We start from the raw sequence: 18,021 nt of genomic DNA on the forward strand, positions 1-18,021 counted from the left end.
TATATTTCAATGGTGAATAGTGAGCTATATTTATTAGAGGGATGGAATTATCTGCTGAGTGAGATGATAAGAAAATATGCACACAAATCAGACATTTGCCCATCAACAATAGTTGAAACATTAGTTGAAAAACTATGTACCTGCAAGAACAAAACTTATTGATAATCACTTAATTCACAGTAAATGTGCAGGGATTTGTTCTGGAGACTTTGATAAAAAGACAATGTATACAGTAACATGGTATACTGTATACTTAATGTCATTATTGTGTACAGTAATGACATGAAGGGACCTCATACAATGAAAAGGGACATAAAACATTGATCACTGTACGTTCTATGAAGTTGTCCAGCCAATTATTTATCTATAGCATGATGCAGATTGGACACCTCACATTGCTTTACAGAGCAGGTACATACTGTAGTAACTAAATAAGATTTGGCCAAATAGCCTTGTGAACGACCATACAAACATGAACATAAAACAGTAGAAAGGATCAACAGAACTATTAAGTATATTATATAAAAATATGAAAATAGGCAATATGGAGCAGCTAGTAAATAGGGCTGGAGCGTACTATGGGAAAGTGTACGTAAGGCGGTGTGAATGAAATGCGTGTTTGTGTGGGGGTCAAAGAAGTCAGTTGACTTAAATCCTATCCTTATGCAGTTATAATTATTAAGATGAAACACATTACATATGAAGCACAGAAAATTAATGATAAGCAGTGTCAGAATTGTCAATTGTGTTTATGTACTGTCCAGAAGGAACTCCTCCATTTTATCCACAAAAGGTGGATAAAGTATCCAACACAAGCATGCATCAATCAATCAACTGACAATTGATTCCTACAAGCATTAACACATTAGATTCAACAGTGTCTGTGTGTGCACCTTAGGAGGTTACAAAAAGTAATTAGAATCAATACTGTTTTTGTTTTCCATATGAAATTTAAAAATAAATGGTAATAACTATTAACAATGTGTTTACAGACACTTCTATGGTGTTGTGTGTGTGTGTGTGTGTGTGTGTGTGTGTGTGTGTGTGTGTGTGTGTGTGTGTGTGTGTGTGTGTGTGTGTGTGTGTGTGTGCGTGCGCGCGCGCGCGCAACTTTGTTGCTTGTTGGAAATAAAATGATTTTCGAAGCGCAACACCATCAGACAATGAATAGAGTATGGTTGGTTGCATGGGTGGCATCTTTAGCTGTTGATATTACGTGGTTTTGGTCTAAATGGGCCTTTAAAGTATAAGAGTATTGGCATTGGAGACATTAATAGCTCTAACATGGACCATAAAACATCTGTGGACTTGTATGTTCTACCTAGCTCATCTGACAAGGATGATAATACACCATTCAACTACACGTGCCGACATGGCTAGCCGCCTCTCGTTTCCATGTTAAATCTCAGCACACCTTGACCTTTGCCCTCAGATAAAGATAGTAAGGGATTGCAGAGTTGCAAGTTGATCAATTATTAATGAAACAGCAGTTTTAAAGTCAGTGAAGTACACTGAACAAAACTGTGTTTACTATTTACAGATAGCTAACTCTGCTAACCACAATTGTGAAAACTGACCAACTGGTACTGTATATGTAGTTTTTTTTAAATTAGGCCCACTGTCTGATGTAATAATGGACTGTTTTGTATTCCTTTGATAGATTAGGAAATAGATTGCTCATTGATCTGATTTCTCCTTAATTTGGTTAATTTATATTTTAGAAACAACAACTGTGTGACACCAAGCTTCATATTTTATGTGCCAACTTGCTTATGGGTCCTTTCTTGAAAACAGAAACTATACTGTAATATGAATAAGTCTGAAAGTAATATAGCTCAATGCTCCACAGCTTAATCCCTTTCAGGACCCATACCCAACGTTTTAAGGAATTGCATGAAGGGAACATCCTGAAATTCTAAATGGCCGCCATCCACACTATTTTTAAATATAAAATACTATACAATTATCTATCTCGAAAACCGAACACTGTATGAGGGGTTTCAACTGATTGTGAACCAGGGACCACTTCCCTGACTAAAAATCACCCTGGGGACTGGTATACTGTGGTGTTGGGTGAGGATATGTGGGCTAAGATTCGTTTTGATCCCATACCTATATAAATGCTTTATAAACATACTTATAATGCATTACAATCTTCTCATAATACCGTATAATTATTGTTATAAGAACTCATAAATATTCATACACTGCTTTTTAACCAATGGTCCATGGACTACTAGTGTTCCATGGCATAATTACAGGTGGTCCATGGGAAATGTTTTAAAATGTAAATAAATAAATGAATAGTATCTTTGTTAAGTGTATTAAAATATGTTAAATCGTAAATTAAATTGAAATTAAAAGGTGGGGTGGGGTGGCCCTTGATTGCTTGATTGCTTGAAATATGCAAGTGGTCCAGACTAGAGCTCAAAAAAGTTGAGAACAACTGATTTATTCTTATCCCACGGTTACACTGATTCTGTTCTCTATCTATTCGACAACCTTCTATATTAAACTCATGTTAACTGATATACTGATTTGTAACATTTATGACTGAGCAGACACATGACATTAAATGGGCACATTTCCAAATAATGATGACTCAACCAGGCAATCTGGTACACGTTCCCTTCTTGAGATTCTAACTCCCTTTTCTGTGGAATATCTTGACCTCCGACTTCCCAGTAACTGACTACATTGACGCATCATCTTAGGTCACCAGGTCATTTAGTGCATTCTTTATTATTTATCACGATTATTCATTGAGTTTAGCGACAAAACATTTTCATCACCAAAACATAACATTGCTTTCACATTCATGTTGTGCTACTGTACATTCCTGCTAATGTACAATTTTTTAAAAAGTCAATAATCAGATGATATCATGTTAATTTTTTTTTGGGGAAGTCAAAATCATGATCACGATAAAAAATTCTATTAATTGTGCAATGTGCAGCCCTAATACAGATGCACTGTGACAAGGATGAAAATGACATTTTGAAGTGTTACATTGTGTGCTCATAATTTAATTGATTTGTTTGATCAGTAGTTGATCAATTATGTGATGATGTGATCATAATAAATTCTCATCACTGAAATTCTGTATGCTTTCTTTTTGCTTCAAGGAAAGAAATACAGCATGCATGGTCAAATCTAGCACAAATAGGCTAAAAGGCGTTTTTGGTAGGATAACACATTTTCAAAGCTTTCCTTAAAACTTTTTTTCTTTCCTTCAGCATATTGAGGACACCAAATCAGTTGGATTTGTTTTTGTTGCATTTAGTGTGAGATTGACCCCCATTTTTGCATAAAATGCCTAGGCTACACACGTATAACTGCATAAGGATAGGATTTAAAGTAAACTGACTTCTTTGACCCCCCCCCCCCCCCCCACACACACACACACAATTCAATTCAATTCAATTCAAAGGGCTTTATTGGCATGAGAAAACATACGTTTACATTGCCAAAGCAAAAAGCACAATACAACAATACAGCAATACAATCATGGTTGTATTGCTGCATGGGTGGTTGTGTTCCGTTTGATATCCTTCTCCTATCACAGCAACTCACGAATCTTGCTGCTGTGTTTGCACTGCTGTGTTTCCACACACACACACACACACACACACACACACACACACACACACACACACACACACACACACACACACACACACACACACACACACACACACACACACACACTCACACACGGACCTACTCTCCACACAGAGTAGAACACTTTCACCGACCTTTTCTAAGTTTTCTAAGTACTGCCAAACAAGTCTATGAAGCTATCTGTGATATCTATGAAAAAACATAATTCTATACAATATGTAGTGGGGGTCTCTGCTTCATCTCTCTCTCAGCTAAGGGGTCCTTGGACTGAAAAACATAATGTTGAAGACCCCTGTTCTAAGGTGCATTATAAACAGTGAGCAGTACCCAAGACCAACAGTGGGTGGCAGCACTACACCAAGGGGCGTCTAATCTGAAAATAATAGAAGGAAGCGTTGCCATGTTGGCTTATTATAAGCGACTTTTTCTGTAGTTTTCTGTAGTTGCTTGTAAAATGTGTTAGCTTTTTTTTAAGCTTGTTTCTAAAGTGTTTTGATTGGTTGGTTGATTGAATACTTTATTAACAGTTTGCAAAAAAAGCACAGAAAGTGAAGTTTAATACAAATACAATGCTAAAAGGAAAAGGATTGAACCCAAGAAAGCACTATGGCATGTTTCAATTGGGGTCCTGTGTATTCAATTCATAGGAACTTGCTTATTTAGGCTTGCTTTCAAAATATGTTTTATTATTATTTAAACCCGTGGTTCTCAAATATTTTCATAAATATTTTGTGCCCATTTAAAGTGCCCGTGTGGCATAGTTGCTTCTTTTGGGCTTGTTTTCATAGACCTGGTTGCTTATTTCTCTCACAAAATATGGCAACACTGGAGGAAGGAGAACGAGTATTCTAACCTACCATTGGCTGGCTGACATATATCCCACAATGCACTTCTTTGACTCTTCCTTTTTCGTTCGGCCATTTTCCGCCCCAGACGGTATGCCAAAATAATCTCTGCTGTTTTTAAACAAATCTATCCCAATCCTTCAATTTGTCAAAGTATATCACAGTTGTATTTACTCGTAACAAAAGTGTACTTTGTCATCTTTATAATGATGTGATTATTAACGCTGACAACTTAGAATTAATGCTACTACGTTGCCCCTGAAATTGTGACTGTGTCTATTTGCACAGCATTATCATGCTAGGTATTTGCGTTGCCGTTTCAGAACGTGTGACATTAATGTATATTAAAATGTGCAAATACATAATTGGCACGCGCTATTAATAATGAAGTCAAAACTTTGGGAGTTTTGTCGTTATTTATCCTTTGTAACTTAGCATTGGCCGCCAGTCCAGGTAGCTACTAGCTATCAAAGTCGCCGGCATGTTAAGTGACCAGTGTTGCCATGTGTGCTTATTATAAAAAACTTTGGGCTTGTTTTTCTGTAAAGTTTCTTGTAAATATTGGTGGTTGCGTTTTCTGAGGCTTGTTTCTTTAAGTGTAGTTGTTTATAAGGCTTGCTATCACATGTTGGGTAAACCTGTGGATCTCAAACATTTTCATGTCATGGCCCCCCCCCCCAAAAAAAATGTATGTATTTGTCTGTGGACTGACAATATTTTGTGACAGGGACCCGTGTGTTGGCGGCTTTGCGGTTTTTCTCAATTTTGTCCCCAAGATGCTTTTGAAAATGGCATATTTACAAGCGACGCGCATAGGTCATGTGGCCGAAGTTGCTTCTGTTGGCCTTGTTTTCCTAGAACTGGTTATTTATTTCTCTCAAAATTTGGCAACTCTGATGTGAAGTGACCCATGCGTCTTCTTGTCTGCTGTTTACTCTTCCAGGAAAGTGAGCAGCCATGGCACCCAGCCGGAATGGAATGATACTGAACCCCCACTTCCACAAGGACTGGCAGAAGAGGGTGCGAACTTGGTTCAACCAGCCCGCCAGGAAGCTCCGCAGGTGGGGAACAGTGCTGTTGTTGGCCTGCTTGCTAGCGTGCGATGTTTGGAAAGCCACAATATTGCATTATACTGATAAATGTTAAATTTAGACTTGTAGCTTGTATTTGATTGTTTGAAAATGTCTAGACCGGTGGTTCTCTAAAACTTTAAAATGTCAAGGACCTCCCCCTTAACTCTTGACAGTGTACAAATGGAACCAAATGGACCCATTTGTATACTGGGTTACAGATCTGTAAGGGTCAATTTCGAACCCCATTAAGGAGCCCAGAGTCTCTGGACCCCACTTTGAGAATCACTAGTCCTGATAAGGGATTTTTGAGGTAACTTAAGTATATTAAACTAAATTAAGATTATCTGTAGCATGATAGTCTGGTATCCTCAGAGTTTCAGAGTCGTGTTATACCTATGGCAGCAGTCAAATGATGACAATTCTCCGGAATCTCTGTACTTCCTTGATGAATACCTTGAACCTATTTTCTGATGACTGTCTGCTCTAATGATTCATCACAAATCAGAACTGTTAAACTGATGAGCCTGCTATTTAGGAGCAGATTAAGTCTGCTTTAATGTTGGTTTTCACAATTATACAAAGAGGGACAAATGGTTAGCTAGCTAAGCTACTAGTTACGCTTACTAAAAAGTAAAGGGATACACTAAAAGCTCTTAAACTACATGTTACGACATTGAGTGATTGAATAAAGTACACAACTGTAAAAGCTACACATGGATGGAAAGATGGACACTTATCTCGGATGTGATGGACAAACTGCACTGCACGTGCCACTAAATATGTAGCGACGTAGCTTTTTCAATCTACCCAGCTATATGATGAATAAGATATAGCTTATTTCTTAACCACATCTGAAAGTATTGAAGTGAGCTGAGACTACACATTGAAAAGCAACATAATGTAATATAAAGCTGGTAGTAGCTTTGCTACTGCCCAACATTGGCTTTAACTGTATGAGGTCATTTCGCTCGACACAGGTGGAAAGATGCCGGGGTACAGAATGAATTTTGAGTCCTATTGGTGTGGTAGTGTCTGTTGTAAAAAAATATTGCTTAGTAGTTGTGGGCTTATTATGAGATGTCTTGTTTCACAGGCGAAAGGCCCGTCAGGCCAAGGCCCGTCGCATAGCTCCACGTCCTGTAAACGGACCCCTGAGGCCACAGGTTAGGTGTCCCACCGTCCGGTACCACACCAAAGTTCGTGGTGGTCGTGGCTTCACTCTGGAGGAGCTCAAGGTAATGAGAACTTGATATCTTTATAAATGGATGGAGTTGATTTGAAAGCATGAAGAACTTAACAGGAACTTTTTATTTGTGTATCATGGCCATCCCCGTCCAAGAGTATGAATCTTGGTCTGTTCCACTCCCCAGTTAAGTCCAAGTTTTGGCCTCTGATTTAAAGTGCACATCTATGTAAATGGCTGTATGAATGAACTATCAAACTCATTATACAATATTTAATTTCTTAATTTTTAAGTACTGAAACATTAATGAGATTTTGTATTTCATTGTTTGAAAATGTCTGGAAATGTACTCTCTTTACATTTCTTTTGCTTCAAAAGGCTCCTGAGTATATTTAACTAAATATATATGAATTCTGTGACTTGAACAGTCTCTCCCATACATTGAATAGCACTTATCTGTAGCATACAAGTCTGGTGTCCTTATTTTGAAGTTGTGTTTGACCTATTGCAGCAGTCAGATGATGACAATTCTCCGGAATCTCTGTACTTCCTTGATGAATACCTTGAACCTATTTTCTGATGACTGTCTGCTCTAATGATTCATTACAAATCAGAATTGTTAAATTCGTAGGCCTGCTTCTTAGAAGCAGATCAAATCTGCTTTAATGTTGGTTTTCACAACTACGGTGGGACATATAACACCATTATGTTGTGGGTTTATTTTCTAAAATGTCAATGTGCTGTTTGTTCTTGCAGGCAGCTGGCATTAACAAAAAGACAGCCCGTTCAATTGGTATTGCAGTTGACGCCCGCCGTCGTAACCGATCTACAGAGTCTCTGCAGGCCAATACTCAACGCCTGAAGGAGTATAAGTCTAAACTCATCCTGTTCCCCAGGAAGGCTGCTGCACCCAAGAAGGGCGACAGCACTGTAAGTGTCTGTTTAAAATATGTTTGCTTACTAGGAGAACAGGAGCTCCCACTTACATGTTTTTGGGATCAGTTTTATGTGGACTTGGAGATTAGGTGAATTAAATCCACATTACCACTGTCAGCCTGTTGATTGACAATCCAGGTAAATCACTGCATTGTGCTTAAACAGACTATGGCCTTACTCTGATAAGATGGCATTAACATAATTACTGTAGTCAAGTGTTCATGTGTGGAGCAAATTACCTTTTTTTTAAGTTTATTATAAACGGCTATGTAATTGAGACATATTGCCATATTGGTGACATAATGTAGTCAAACCTAGCCAACATATACTGGTAATCTGCTTAGAAGAGCTGCCTGTCAAACCACAGATAGTGGAAAAACTGTGGAACAGGACGCTCAGCAGGCTCTGTAATTAAATTTAAAAAAAGAGCGTGATTAGGTGGTACTCTGCTACAACGATTTTAATGAAATATAGCCTGCATGATGCTGAACAGTGTATCCAACAGTATGCATACATGTTAAGAAACGATTGAATAGTCACTAAATGGTGCATTTATATAGGACCTTATCCAAAGCCCTACATTCTTTTAATGTAGATCACATTCACCTGACACATTCACACGCCAATGGGGAAGGAAACCATGCAAGACACCAACCTGCTCATCGGTTGTAGTTGGGGGTTAAGTGTCTTGCTCAAGGTCTTACACAAAGCCAGGAGGAGCCGGGGATCGAACCGTGAACCTTCCGATTCCTCCTGAGCCAGTGCTCCCCTGCCCCCCACAAAAAAACACCTTTTAACCGTGCAGGTTTTCCAGGTCATTAAACGTCATGAATTGCTATATAAATTCCCTTATTGTAAACTGTCTATACAGGCAGTGCAACTTAAAACAAATGTCTACCCTTTTAAACCACAAATGTTTAAACTGACAAAGCGACTAATTATTTGGGAGTGTCGTCATGACTCAATATCACCTTCAAATATGTTTTTAATGCCCTGTGACTATCAACATAAACAACCTTTTGATTAGACGGCATCTCCCGTGGGTATCAGGTTTATATGATGTTCAAGAGCAGTCAAGTGATGACAAATTCTCCGGAATCTCTGTACTTAATTGATGATTACCATTGAACCTATTATTCTGATGACTGCTAATGTTAAGTAGTGATTGCGACTGCTTTCATAATCATCTGTCATGCTGTTTTATATGTAACTTATATTTTCCCATCTCTAGGAGGAAGAACTCAAGATGGCCACTCAGCTCAAGGGTATCATTATGCCCATCAAAAATGTAAGTTGTCATTCATGTTTAAATGCCAAATGGTATGCTGTGGAATTGGTTAATCCTTAATAAAATTGTTAAAATATAAACCCAAGTGATCCAAAATAAGCTGCAGTGCGTACACAACAAATTTTGTGTTTACTTTTCAGCTTACTGATAAAAATGATTGATAAATGGTTTATATTTTGTGCCACATGATGCTCTTGTTCTTATTGGTGAACTCCTTTTTCCCCCTCTACTACAGGTACACAAGAGGGAGAAGGCCCGTGTCATCTCTGAGGATGAGAAGAAGTTCAAGGCCTTCGCCAGCCTGCGTATGGCCCGTGCCAATGCTCGTCTCTTTGGCATCCGTGCCAAGAGGGCAAAGGAGGCTGCCGATCAGGATGTAGAGAAGAAGAAATAAACCTTCAACACACTGTACACAACACAAATGCTATGGAACTTTGCAAAATAAAATGTACAAAACAATCACTCTGGTCACTATTGTCATGACTAAATTGTTATAGTTTTTGTTGGCCCAGTACTGGATTTATTTTAATAGTTTTCGTTGACACACTACTGGTGGATTTATATGGTTATAGTTTTCCTTGACAGCACTGGATTTACTAGTTTTATGCCCGGTTATCTGTTAGATAAAATGGTTGTTTCATAGGATTCTGCCATTTGTCCGTAGTGGAACTAAACTATTTCTCCAATACTATTGAACTGCAAAATAGGGCTGCACAATATTTTGTTTCAGCATCGACACACAATGTTCAATGGTGACGTAGCTCGGGCAAATAGGGTAAGTTATTCTGAAACACTTGATAAAATACAAACTAGGTTTCTCTTTTAAAAGCACTAAATTATCATGGTAATCATTGCTATAAAGTAATTGGGGTGTCCCTTGATCTCCAGCTGTAATAAACTATATTTTAAGGTGGGTTACAAATTTTCATTTTTCAACCAACCATGGGAGAGAGTATCAATTTATCAACTTAAAAAAATAAGTTTAAATGTTATATTCTTTTTCCGATTTTGTTTGCTCATTTCTTTGTCATCACTTCCAATATCACTTGTTTATCCTGTATGAGTTCTCTATCTTCATTGATAAAATTGGTATCCCGACCTGTTTACTAAAGAGATTGGGAAACTCTTGTTACTGATCAAACTAGCAATGATTACTATCAGAACATGTAGTTTAATAAAGTAATATCACTTGCTGAGTAATCTGGAAGAAAAACTGTACATTCCATCTGGTGAATTTATGTCTTCTTGGTAACGGGTCTTGTGTGCACACAAGTGTTCATAGAGGTGTCTTGTTTGACTCTACGAGAGTATTGAACCACAGTCTTAATCCTCATTGCTATTGATTATTTCCAAACAGAGCTATTGAAGTTTAGTTTACTCCTATTTTCTGTTGCGATACATATTGTAAAAAAAAAGAAAATAAATCACAATGTAATTCTTTACCGTATTGTTCAGCCCTACTGCAAAATTTGTATTTAAACCATTGGGACCAGGATTTATTTCAAGCACCATGACATGCAGTGGTTCTCAAAGTGGAGTCCGGGCACTCCCAGGGGTCAAATATAGCATAAACATTAGTTTAAACACTTTGAAATTGGTGTCTGCAGCCAAATATTAGTTGGGGACCCTTGACATTAAAAAGTTTGAGAACCATTGACTTAATACATAATAATTAATACATGAGGTCTTCAGACCTCAGTAAATAAAGTTACACTACATTTTACTGTCAGTAGGTGGTGCTATTGATACAAATTTCAGCCGCATTCATATAAGACTTTGAAAGAAGGATGGATTTATTGTAATGGTTCAGGAGCTTGAATGCAATATAACAAGTTTAGCAAAGTGGTATTTTGTTCAGCTTTGTATTTTAAAAGATGGCAGTAGTAGCATATCTCAGGTCATCAAGCAGTTTGTTCCCAAGTAGTCCACCAGATTTGTCTTCTAGGTACAATTAGGAGACCAATGTCTGATCTGAGAAGTCTGAGTGGTTTATAGGCAGCAAGCAGAAATCAATGAAGTGTAAGTATTCTAGAGAGGCAATTAGTAGTCTTGTACTGCCGTATGTTGACAATTCAACAGTAAGAATTAACACTGCATGTCACAAACGGTACACTACACATAATCATCAATACAGAGAATACACAGCTAGGCTACTTTATATATTAAGAGAGTAACTACACAGTCCCGGCAGCCGTAGCTGAGTGGATAGAGAGTCCTTGTGGTAAGCAGAAGGTCACAGGTTCGCCTACCAGCTGTGTCGAAGTGTATCTGAGGAGAAGACTCCCCCTCACCCCACTCCAATGCTCATCATAACCATGTGAGCAGCCGTCAGCTGGGTGAAGCTGAACTCTCCCGCCATTTTAACAAATGCCATTTGTTTTAGGTGTTTTTGTGCAACCATTGTGATTCAAGACACTGGTGTTGATGAGTATCCCAGCACACTGAAATAATTTTGTTATAACTTTGATCCACACCATGTTCGTAGTTCACAAATAGACATGTGACGACAACGTCAGTGGAGAACCCTGGGAGATCATGTTTCTATCCACTGTGCCATAGTAAGAACATAATCCTACTGTAACCTAAGCACAATGGTTGATTGATTGCCATTAGTGGAGATGTGCCAGTGGAAAACACTTTATAATCGATAATGTATTGAGACTTTCCCCCTAAAAAAATACATTTAAATAAGTGTAGCCAAATATATCTCTCCTCCAGAGAATTGATGGTGGGAAATTACATATGAAATACCGCGGTCCCTGACACCTACATACTAACACTTAAGCCTGACATGATTTATACTTCATCGTAAGACGGAATTGCCGATCCACTGTACAAGCTTAACTAAACTAGCTGATCTACAAGCTCACAACTGTTGTGAGCTTGTAGATCTGTTATTTTCGGTGAATGACATTGTTGTACGATGGAGTATAAATTAAGCATCAGACTCAGTTTCCTGCAAAGCTCTAAGTGAACAATTAGGCTACTGTACATCCATTAAGAAGTGGTGCGCTAGACAAGTGGAAGCCAAGTCTTTTGGGGCTGATAAAAGCATTTAGCGTTTGATGGCAAACATCACAGGGGCCTGTGATGTGCTGACTTAGCATAAACAGAAGAAGAAGTCCGCACATTTTTGAAGCTCCAGCGACCAGTTTTATTTAGGCTCACAGCGTTACAACGTTTGACCCCTTCGGGTCTTCGTCAGGTATGAGGAGTGCAGAGGTAGGCAGGCTGAAGTAGGGAGCAAGTAATCAGAGTCCCAGCTGTGTCGGGGATAATAGATACACCCTCCCCCCATCTTAAGGGGACAGTTTACAAATATTATAAACAGTATCATGATAAAAACAGTTCATTTTGGAAAACGTTATTTTGTAGAAAAATAGAAGTTCATCTTTAGGAAAAATTCATCTTTAGAAAAAAATCATTCAATTCCTTTTAGAAAGTCGAAAAATAGAAATGTATGTATGTAGAAAGATTCTCGTTGCAGTAAAAGCCGATTCTGATCACCTCCTCGGGGGGGCCTATCCACCTTCTCTATACCCCAGTAGCGTAAAGATGCAATACTGTGTCCCATTTTCTTGAAATGAGCTGCTACTGGGTTTCGTTCATCCCCACATCTAATGTTACTTCTGTGTTCACTTATACGGGTACGTAGGGCTCTACTGGTTTTGCCCACATATGCAAGTCCACAAGGACATTTTATCAGGTAAACAACAAAAGTTGTGGAACACGTAATCACTCCTTTTATGGGCAGCTGTTTCCCACTGTGAGGGTGAGTAAAGGATTGACATTTCGAGGTATATGTACATTGAGCACAATTTGAGCATTTATAATTACCAGCTGAAATGTTTGATAAAAAGGTAGAGGGGGTGGTGGAGGGGGTGTAGGAGCGTATTAGTTGGTCCCTTAAGTTAGGGGAGCGTTTAAAAACCAACTTCGGGGGCTCTTTAAAGACCACTTTTAGTTTAGGGTCAGTGTCAACAATGTGCCAATGTTTGTAGAGGATCTTTCTAAACTCAGCACCCATAGGAGAATATCTAGTAATACAAAGAGGAGAAATGTTTTTTTGTTTAGAACGTTTAACTGGGTTCAAACACTCTTCTTGTGTGATAGATTCAAAACGCTTAGATGCAGTGTGAACCCATTCAGGTTTGTACCCTCGTGACAAAAAACGGTTCGTTAAATCAGTTGCTTGTGTCTGGTAACCTTCGTCTGTGCTACAGGCTCTCTCACCAATAACGTCTCCACTTTTGTGGACCATTTACTAAAACCTTGGGTAATAACTCTGTCATCGTACACTAAAGATTCTATAGATTTTATCAACAAACTGAAAGCTATTGATGTACCCTCCGATTGTCTTCTAGCTACTTTTGATGTGTCCAGCCTATATACCAGCATTCCCCACAGTGGTGGCATTGAGGCTGTGAATTTTTTTCTCAGACAGAGAGATCCCTCTGACAAACCCAGTACTACCTGTATTAGTGAGCTTACAGAGCTTGTGCTTACTTCTAACTATTTTAAATTCAAAAATGATTTCTATCTTCAAATCAACGGGACTGCAATGGGCAGCACCATGGCCCCTAACTATGCCAATTTATATATGGGTCTGTTTGAGCTCTCTTATGTACTTGACTCTGAGGTGAACCCCTACTATTCCCACATACTCAGCTACCAGAGATATATTGATGACATTTTTATTGTGTGGAATGGTACATCTGAAAACTTGGACTTGTTCCACAATTACTTAAATTCATGTACTGAACACTTGAAGTTCACTCTTGAACATAGTGACTCCCATATAAGTTTCCTAGATGTTTTAGTAACCAAAAAAGGAGGTTCCCTACAGACAGATCTATACCGGAAGCCCACCGACAGGAACACTTTACTTCATGGTGACAGCTTCCACCCTGGTCACCTCATTAGAAGCCTTCCCATTAGCCAGTTCCACAGGGCTAGAAGGATCTGTAGCACAGACGAAGGTTACCAGACACAAGCAACTGATTTAACGAACCGTTTTTTGTCACGAGGGTACAAACCTGAATGGGTTCACACTGCATCTAAGCGTTTTGAATCTATCACACAAGAAGAGTGTTTGAACCCAGTTAAACGTTCTAAACAAAAAAACATTTCTCCTCTTTGTATTACTAGATATTCTCCTATGGGTGCTGATTTTAGAAATATCCTCTACAAACATTGGCACATTGTTGACACTGACCCTAAACTAAAAGTGGTCTTTAAAGAGCCCCCGAAGTTGGTTTTTAAACGCTCCCCTAACTTAAGGGACCAACTAATACGCTCCTACACCCCCTCCACCACCCCCTCTACCTTTTTATCAAACATTTCTGCTGGTAATTATAAATGCTCAAATTGTGCTCAATGTACATATACCTCGAAATGTCAATCCTTTACTCACCCTCACAGTGGGAAACAGCTGCCCATAAAAGGAGTGATTACGTGTTCCACAACTTTTGTTGTTTACCTGATAAAATGTCCTTGTGGACTTGCATATGTGGGCAAAACCAGTAGAGCCCTACGTACCCGTATAAGTGAACACAGAAGTAACATTAGATGTGGGGATGAACGAAACCCAGTAGCAGCTCATTTCAAGAAAATGGGACACAGTATTGCATCTTTACGCTACTGGGGTATAGAGAAGGTGGATAGGCCCCCCCGAGGAGGTGATCAGAATCGACTTTTACTGCAACGAGAATCTTTCTACATATATACTCTGAATACCATGGCCCCTCATGGGCTGAATGAGGAGTTTGACGTTAAACCTTTTCTTTAATAGTTTTCTTTTGTTTGCTTAAAAAATGCTTTTAAAAATGTTTTTCTCTTTTTTCCCTTGTATTATTTTGTCTTTGTCTATGCCTGCCCTGTGCATCTAGGCCTTGAGCAATGTTCTTTTGGAGCTGCTAAACCTTTGCTTTATTTCCTAATGTGTCTTTTTTTGGGATCCCATAGAACACCCATGTACTGCTTATAATTAGTCCTTTGGCTATGTTGCCTCTTAAAACTGTACTGTGCTGCATTATGTCACTACATCATGTCACAAATGATTTTCTAATTTTTTTTCAAAATTTTCTCTAAAAATGAATTAGAATTACTGAATTTCTATTTTTCTACTTTCTAAAAGGAATTGAATGATTTTTTTCTAAAGATGAATTTTTCCTAAAGATGAACTTCTATTTTTCTCCAAAATAACGTTTTCCAAAATGAACTGTTTTTATCATGATACTGTCCAAGATGGACGCCACTCGAAAATTAGTTTTACTATGACTTTTACAGCAAAAAGTCTGCTTTTTAAGCAATATGAACACATTTGGTCAGTTTGAGCTTTAATTTATATGTTGTCAATATGGCTGCAGTCATAAATAATGTATGGTATTACATTTCCCCTCAGATTTATTGATTTATAGATCTATAGTTGTGGGGATGATTGCAGAGAAAATCGGAGAAAAAGCCCACAACGTATCTTATGTATCATTTTAATAAACTAAATACAATATAAACCGACACATGCACACTCCAAGACTTGCCATAAACTTCAACTTTAGGGCTATACAAATTAACATAGTGGTATGCATTCAAGTAACATAACAAAAGATAGACTACTTAGTGACAAATAGAGTAAAGGCGGAATTGAGGTTGCCTACAAAAGGTTCATTTTGACCTCTATGGTGCTGTCTTGCCTGCTTCTAAAGCCAATGATACTATGGTACAATGCTATTCACTGTCACTGTTGTCATGTGTTGCACTGATCCTGCTGCATCGTGTCTCCAGTCCCTGGCAACGGCATCCTAAGTAGCATGGAATTGCCTTCTTTGCACGGGAACAGTTTTTTTTGGTAGCCTTTGATACAGCTGCATGATATTGCCTTGTTCATTGACACAGGCCAGGCTGGCTCGGTAGATGCAAGGGGGACTGCATTGCTAGCACTGAGAGACAGCTCTTCTCAGGTGCAGGTCAAAGGCATTCTCTGTCGGGGGCAGCAGCTTTAAGAGGGTTGATCTATTATTGAGGAACTTGTACACTCTAAGCTTACTCAGGTCAAAATCCTCCTGGTGGTCCTCTTTGGATGTATATACAGCAATTGTGAGGTCTCGTGCCGGATTTATGGACGTCATCTGAGAGGGAATCATAAGAGTTTTCACCAAACTCCTCAAGTGCAGAGATCCAGACGCATGATGGCCTTGAACCATGCCTTCTTCCCAGTGAAGAAGGGATAGCTGGTGGTACAGTATCTCTGCCACTTAAACTATGGATAAAGGGCAGGGCACGACACTGTGCGAGCCCCAGTGCTGATACCATTTGATGGAGAGGAAGGTATGAATTTTGCTCTGTTCTCACCCACAGCTCTGGAAGGCATCTGAGATGGGTTGCTGCATAGTAAAGGCACATGATGATGTTGTCTGTGTCATTGGCATGGATGAGAACTCTGTCAACTTTGTCATTCTGGACGCTGTACAGGGTGTGGAGTATTATTCTTGTATCAGCCTCCTGTTGTGTGGATTCTAGTGCAGGGACATCTTCAATAGACCCCTCATTGATCACCACACTCCTTGTCTCTTCTTTAACCCCCCCACCCAGGTAAAGATGTGTTGGACCAAGGGCCGCCTTAAGTTTCTCATTTTCACACCATTCGTCACAGAGGAAACTCTGTGACGAATGGTTTGCCTTGTTAGCTGACACAGCAAAAAACTGGAGCTGTGTAATGCATACTGACTTCATATTCTTTGGCAGGTTTTGGTCAAGCATATCTGTGTTCTTGCTCAGCTGTCTTAAGACTAGGTCCACTGTACCGGTCAAAACAGAAGTGAATGATCTCTGTGCCAGCAGGCACATCATTCAACAGCAGACGTTGGTATCGTTCAGCGATTGTTCCAAATGCTTCACCTTTCAGGAACGACCAATGGCGCATGGCATACATGGCATCAATAACTACTGCTGTTTTTATGTCTTCTGTAGGCAGGTCAGGGATGCATGCAACTTTGGTCTCCTCTTTCAGGACCTTAACAAGGCTTGCCTTGGTACCTGTTCTCATCCTGCCATCTTCCTGGAAGAGGGAAGGGGGGAAGTCACTGCACTCGTGGTTGCCTATAAAGACAAGGTTGAGTTCTCCACCACTGGCTATGATTTGGGTCATGCGCAGGAGGGCAGTAATTTCATTGCTCTTGCCAGGTGCTGAGGTTTTCCCCTTAGATATTTTAGATGATGTGTTTTGAGTGTAGAAAGTGTTAAGCTTCATTATGCTTGTCTTCTTCTGTTCACTGGACAGTGACTCACACAGTGCCTTCAGTGCCTCCCAGTTCTTTCACACTCATCAAGTCGTCCTTGACTGTGGAATCAGCACACTGTCCTGTAGATATGTTGATCATGGGTTAGTCTCCACTGCTGCCATGACCTTGACTACCATCTCTGTGTCCCGGATTACACGACTCTGACCAGACTCATGGTGTGGGTCTGCCATATTGACAACATATAAATTAAAGCTCAAACTGACCAAATGTGTTCATATTGCTTAAAAAGCAGACTTGTTGCCATAACAGTCAGCTGTCACTGTAAAAGTCATAGTAAAACTCATTTTCGCGTGGCGTCCATCTTGGAAATATGCAAATGAAAGGTCCAGACACACCCAATCATAAAGATAAGTATTCCATTGAGTTTCTCATGCTCTGAAACCATGAAATAGACACCAAGTTTTTATTTCTAGCCCATCTGGTTCAAAAGTTATTGCCAAAGCTACTTTCTGATAATATTGAGGCGGCCATATTGGATTTCCAACAGCAAGGTGACCGGGTTGTCCATATAGGTTGTGATCCTACTGGGTCATAGATATTATTTCTGGTGGCCAACCTTTTATGGCAGGGCAAATGCAGCATACCCCCCTTTGCCCCCTGGGTATAAGTTTTTACTCTACTGGATGTCGGCCATCTTGAATTTCGGAGTCAAAACAAGGTCTTACAATTAAAATTGTGTCAGATTTGGAATCCTCATGGTTGACTTGTATGGAAAAGTGCCTTCATACATGATTCTAGGTCATTCAGATCAAAAGTTAATTTTTAGAGATGGCGC

At 39.2% G+C, this 18,021-nt stretch overlaps 1 protein-coding gene across 1 annotated transcript; it reads left to right on the forward strand.

Moving 5' to 3' along the window:
* The first annotated feature begins 4,521 nt into the window (after positions 1-4,521).
* Positions 4,522-9,406, forward strand: rpl13 (ribosomal protein L13). The gene is made up of 6 exons (XM_084062317.1): positions 4,522-4,557; positions 5,410-5,527; positions 6,633-6,774; positions 7,479-7,652; positions 8,890-8,946; positions 9,182-9,406. Exons 2-6 carry the CDS (start codon positions 5,424-5,426, stop codon positions 9,338-9,340), a joined length of 636 nt encoding a protein of 211 aa, XP_083918443.1. The 5' UTR covers positions 4,522-4,557; positions 5,410-5,423; the 3' UTR covers positions 9,341-9,406.
* The last annotated feature ends 8,615 nt before the right edge of the window (positions 9,407-18,021 follow it).

This window comes from Gymnoscopelus microlampas (assembly GCF_963454915.1).
Source record: "Gymnoscopelus microlampas genome assembly, chromosome: 1".
NCBI lineage: Eukaryota > Metazoa > Chordata > Actinopteri > Myctophiformes > Myctophidae > Gymnoscopelus > Gymnoscopelus microlampas.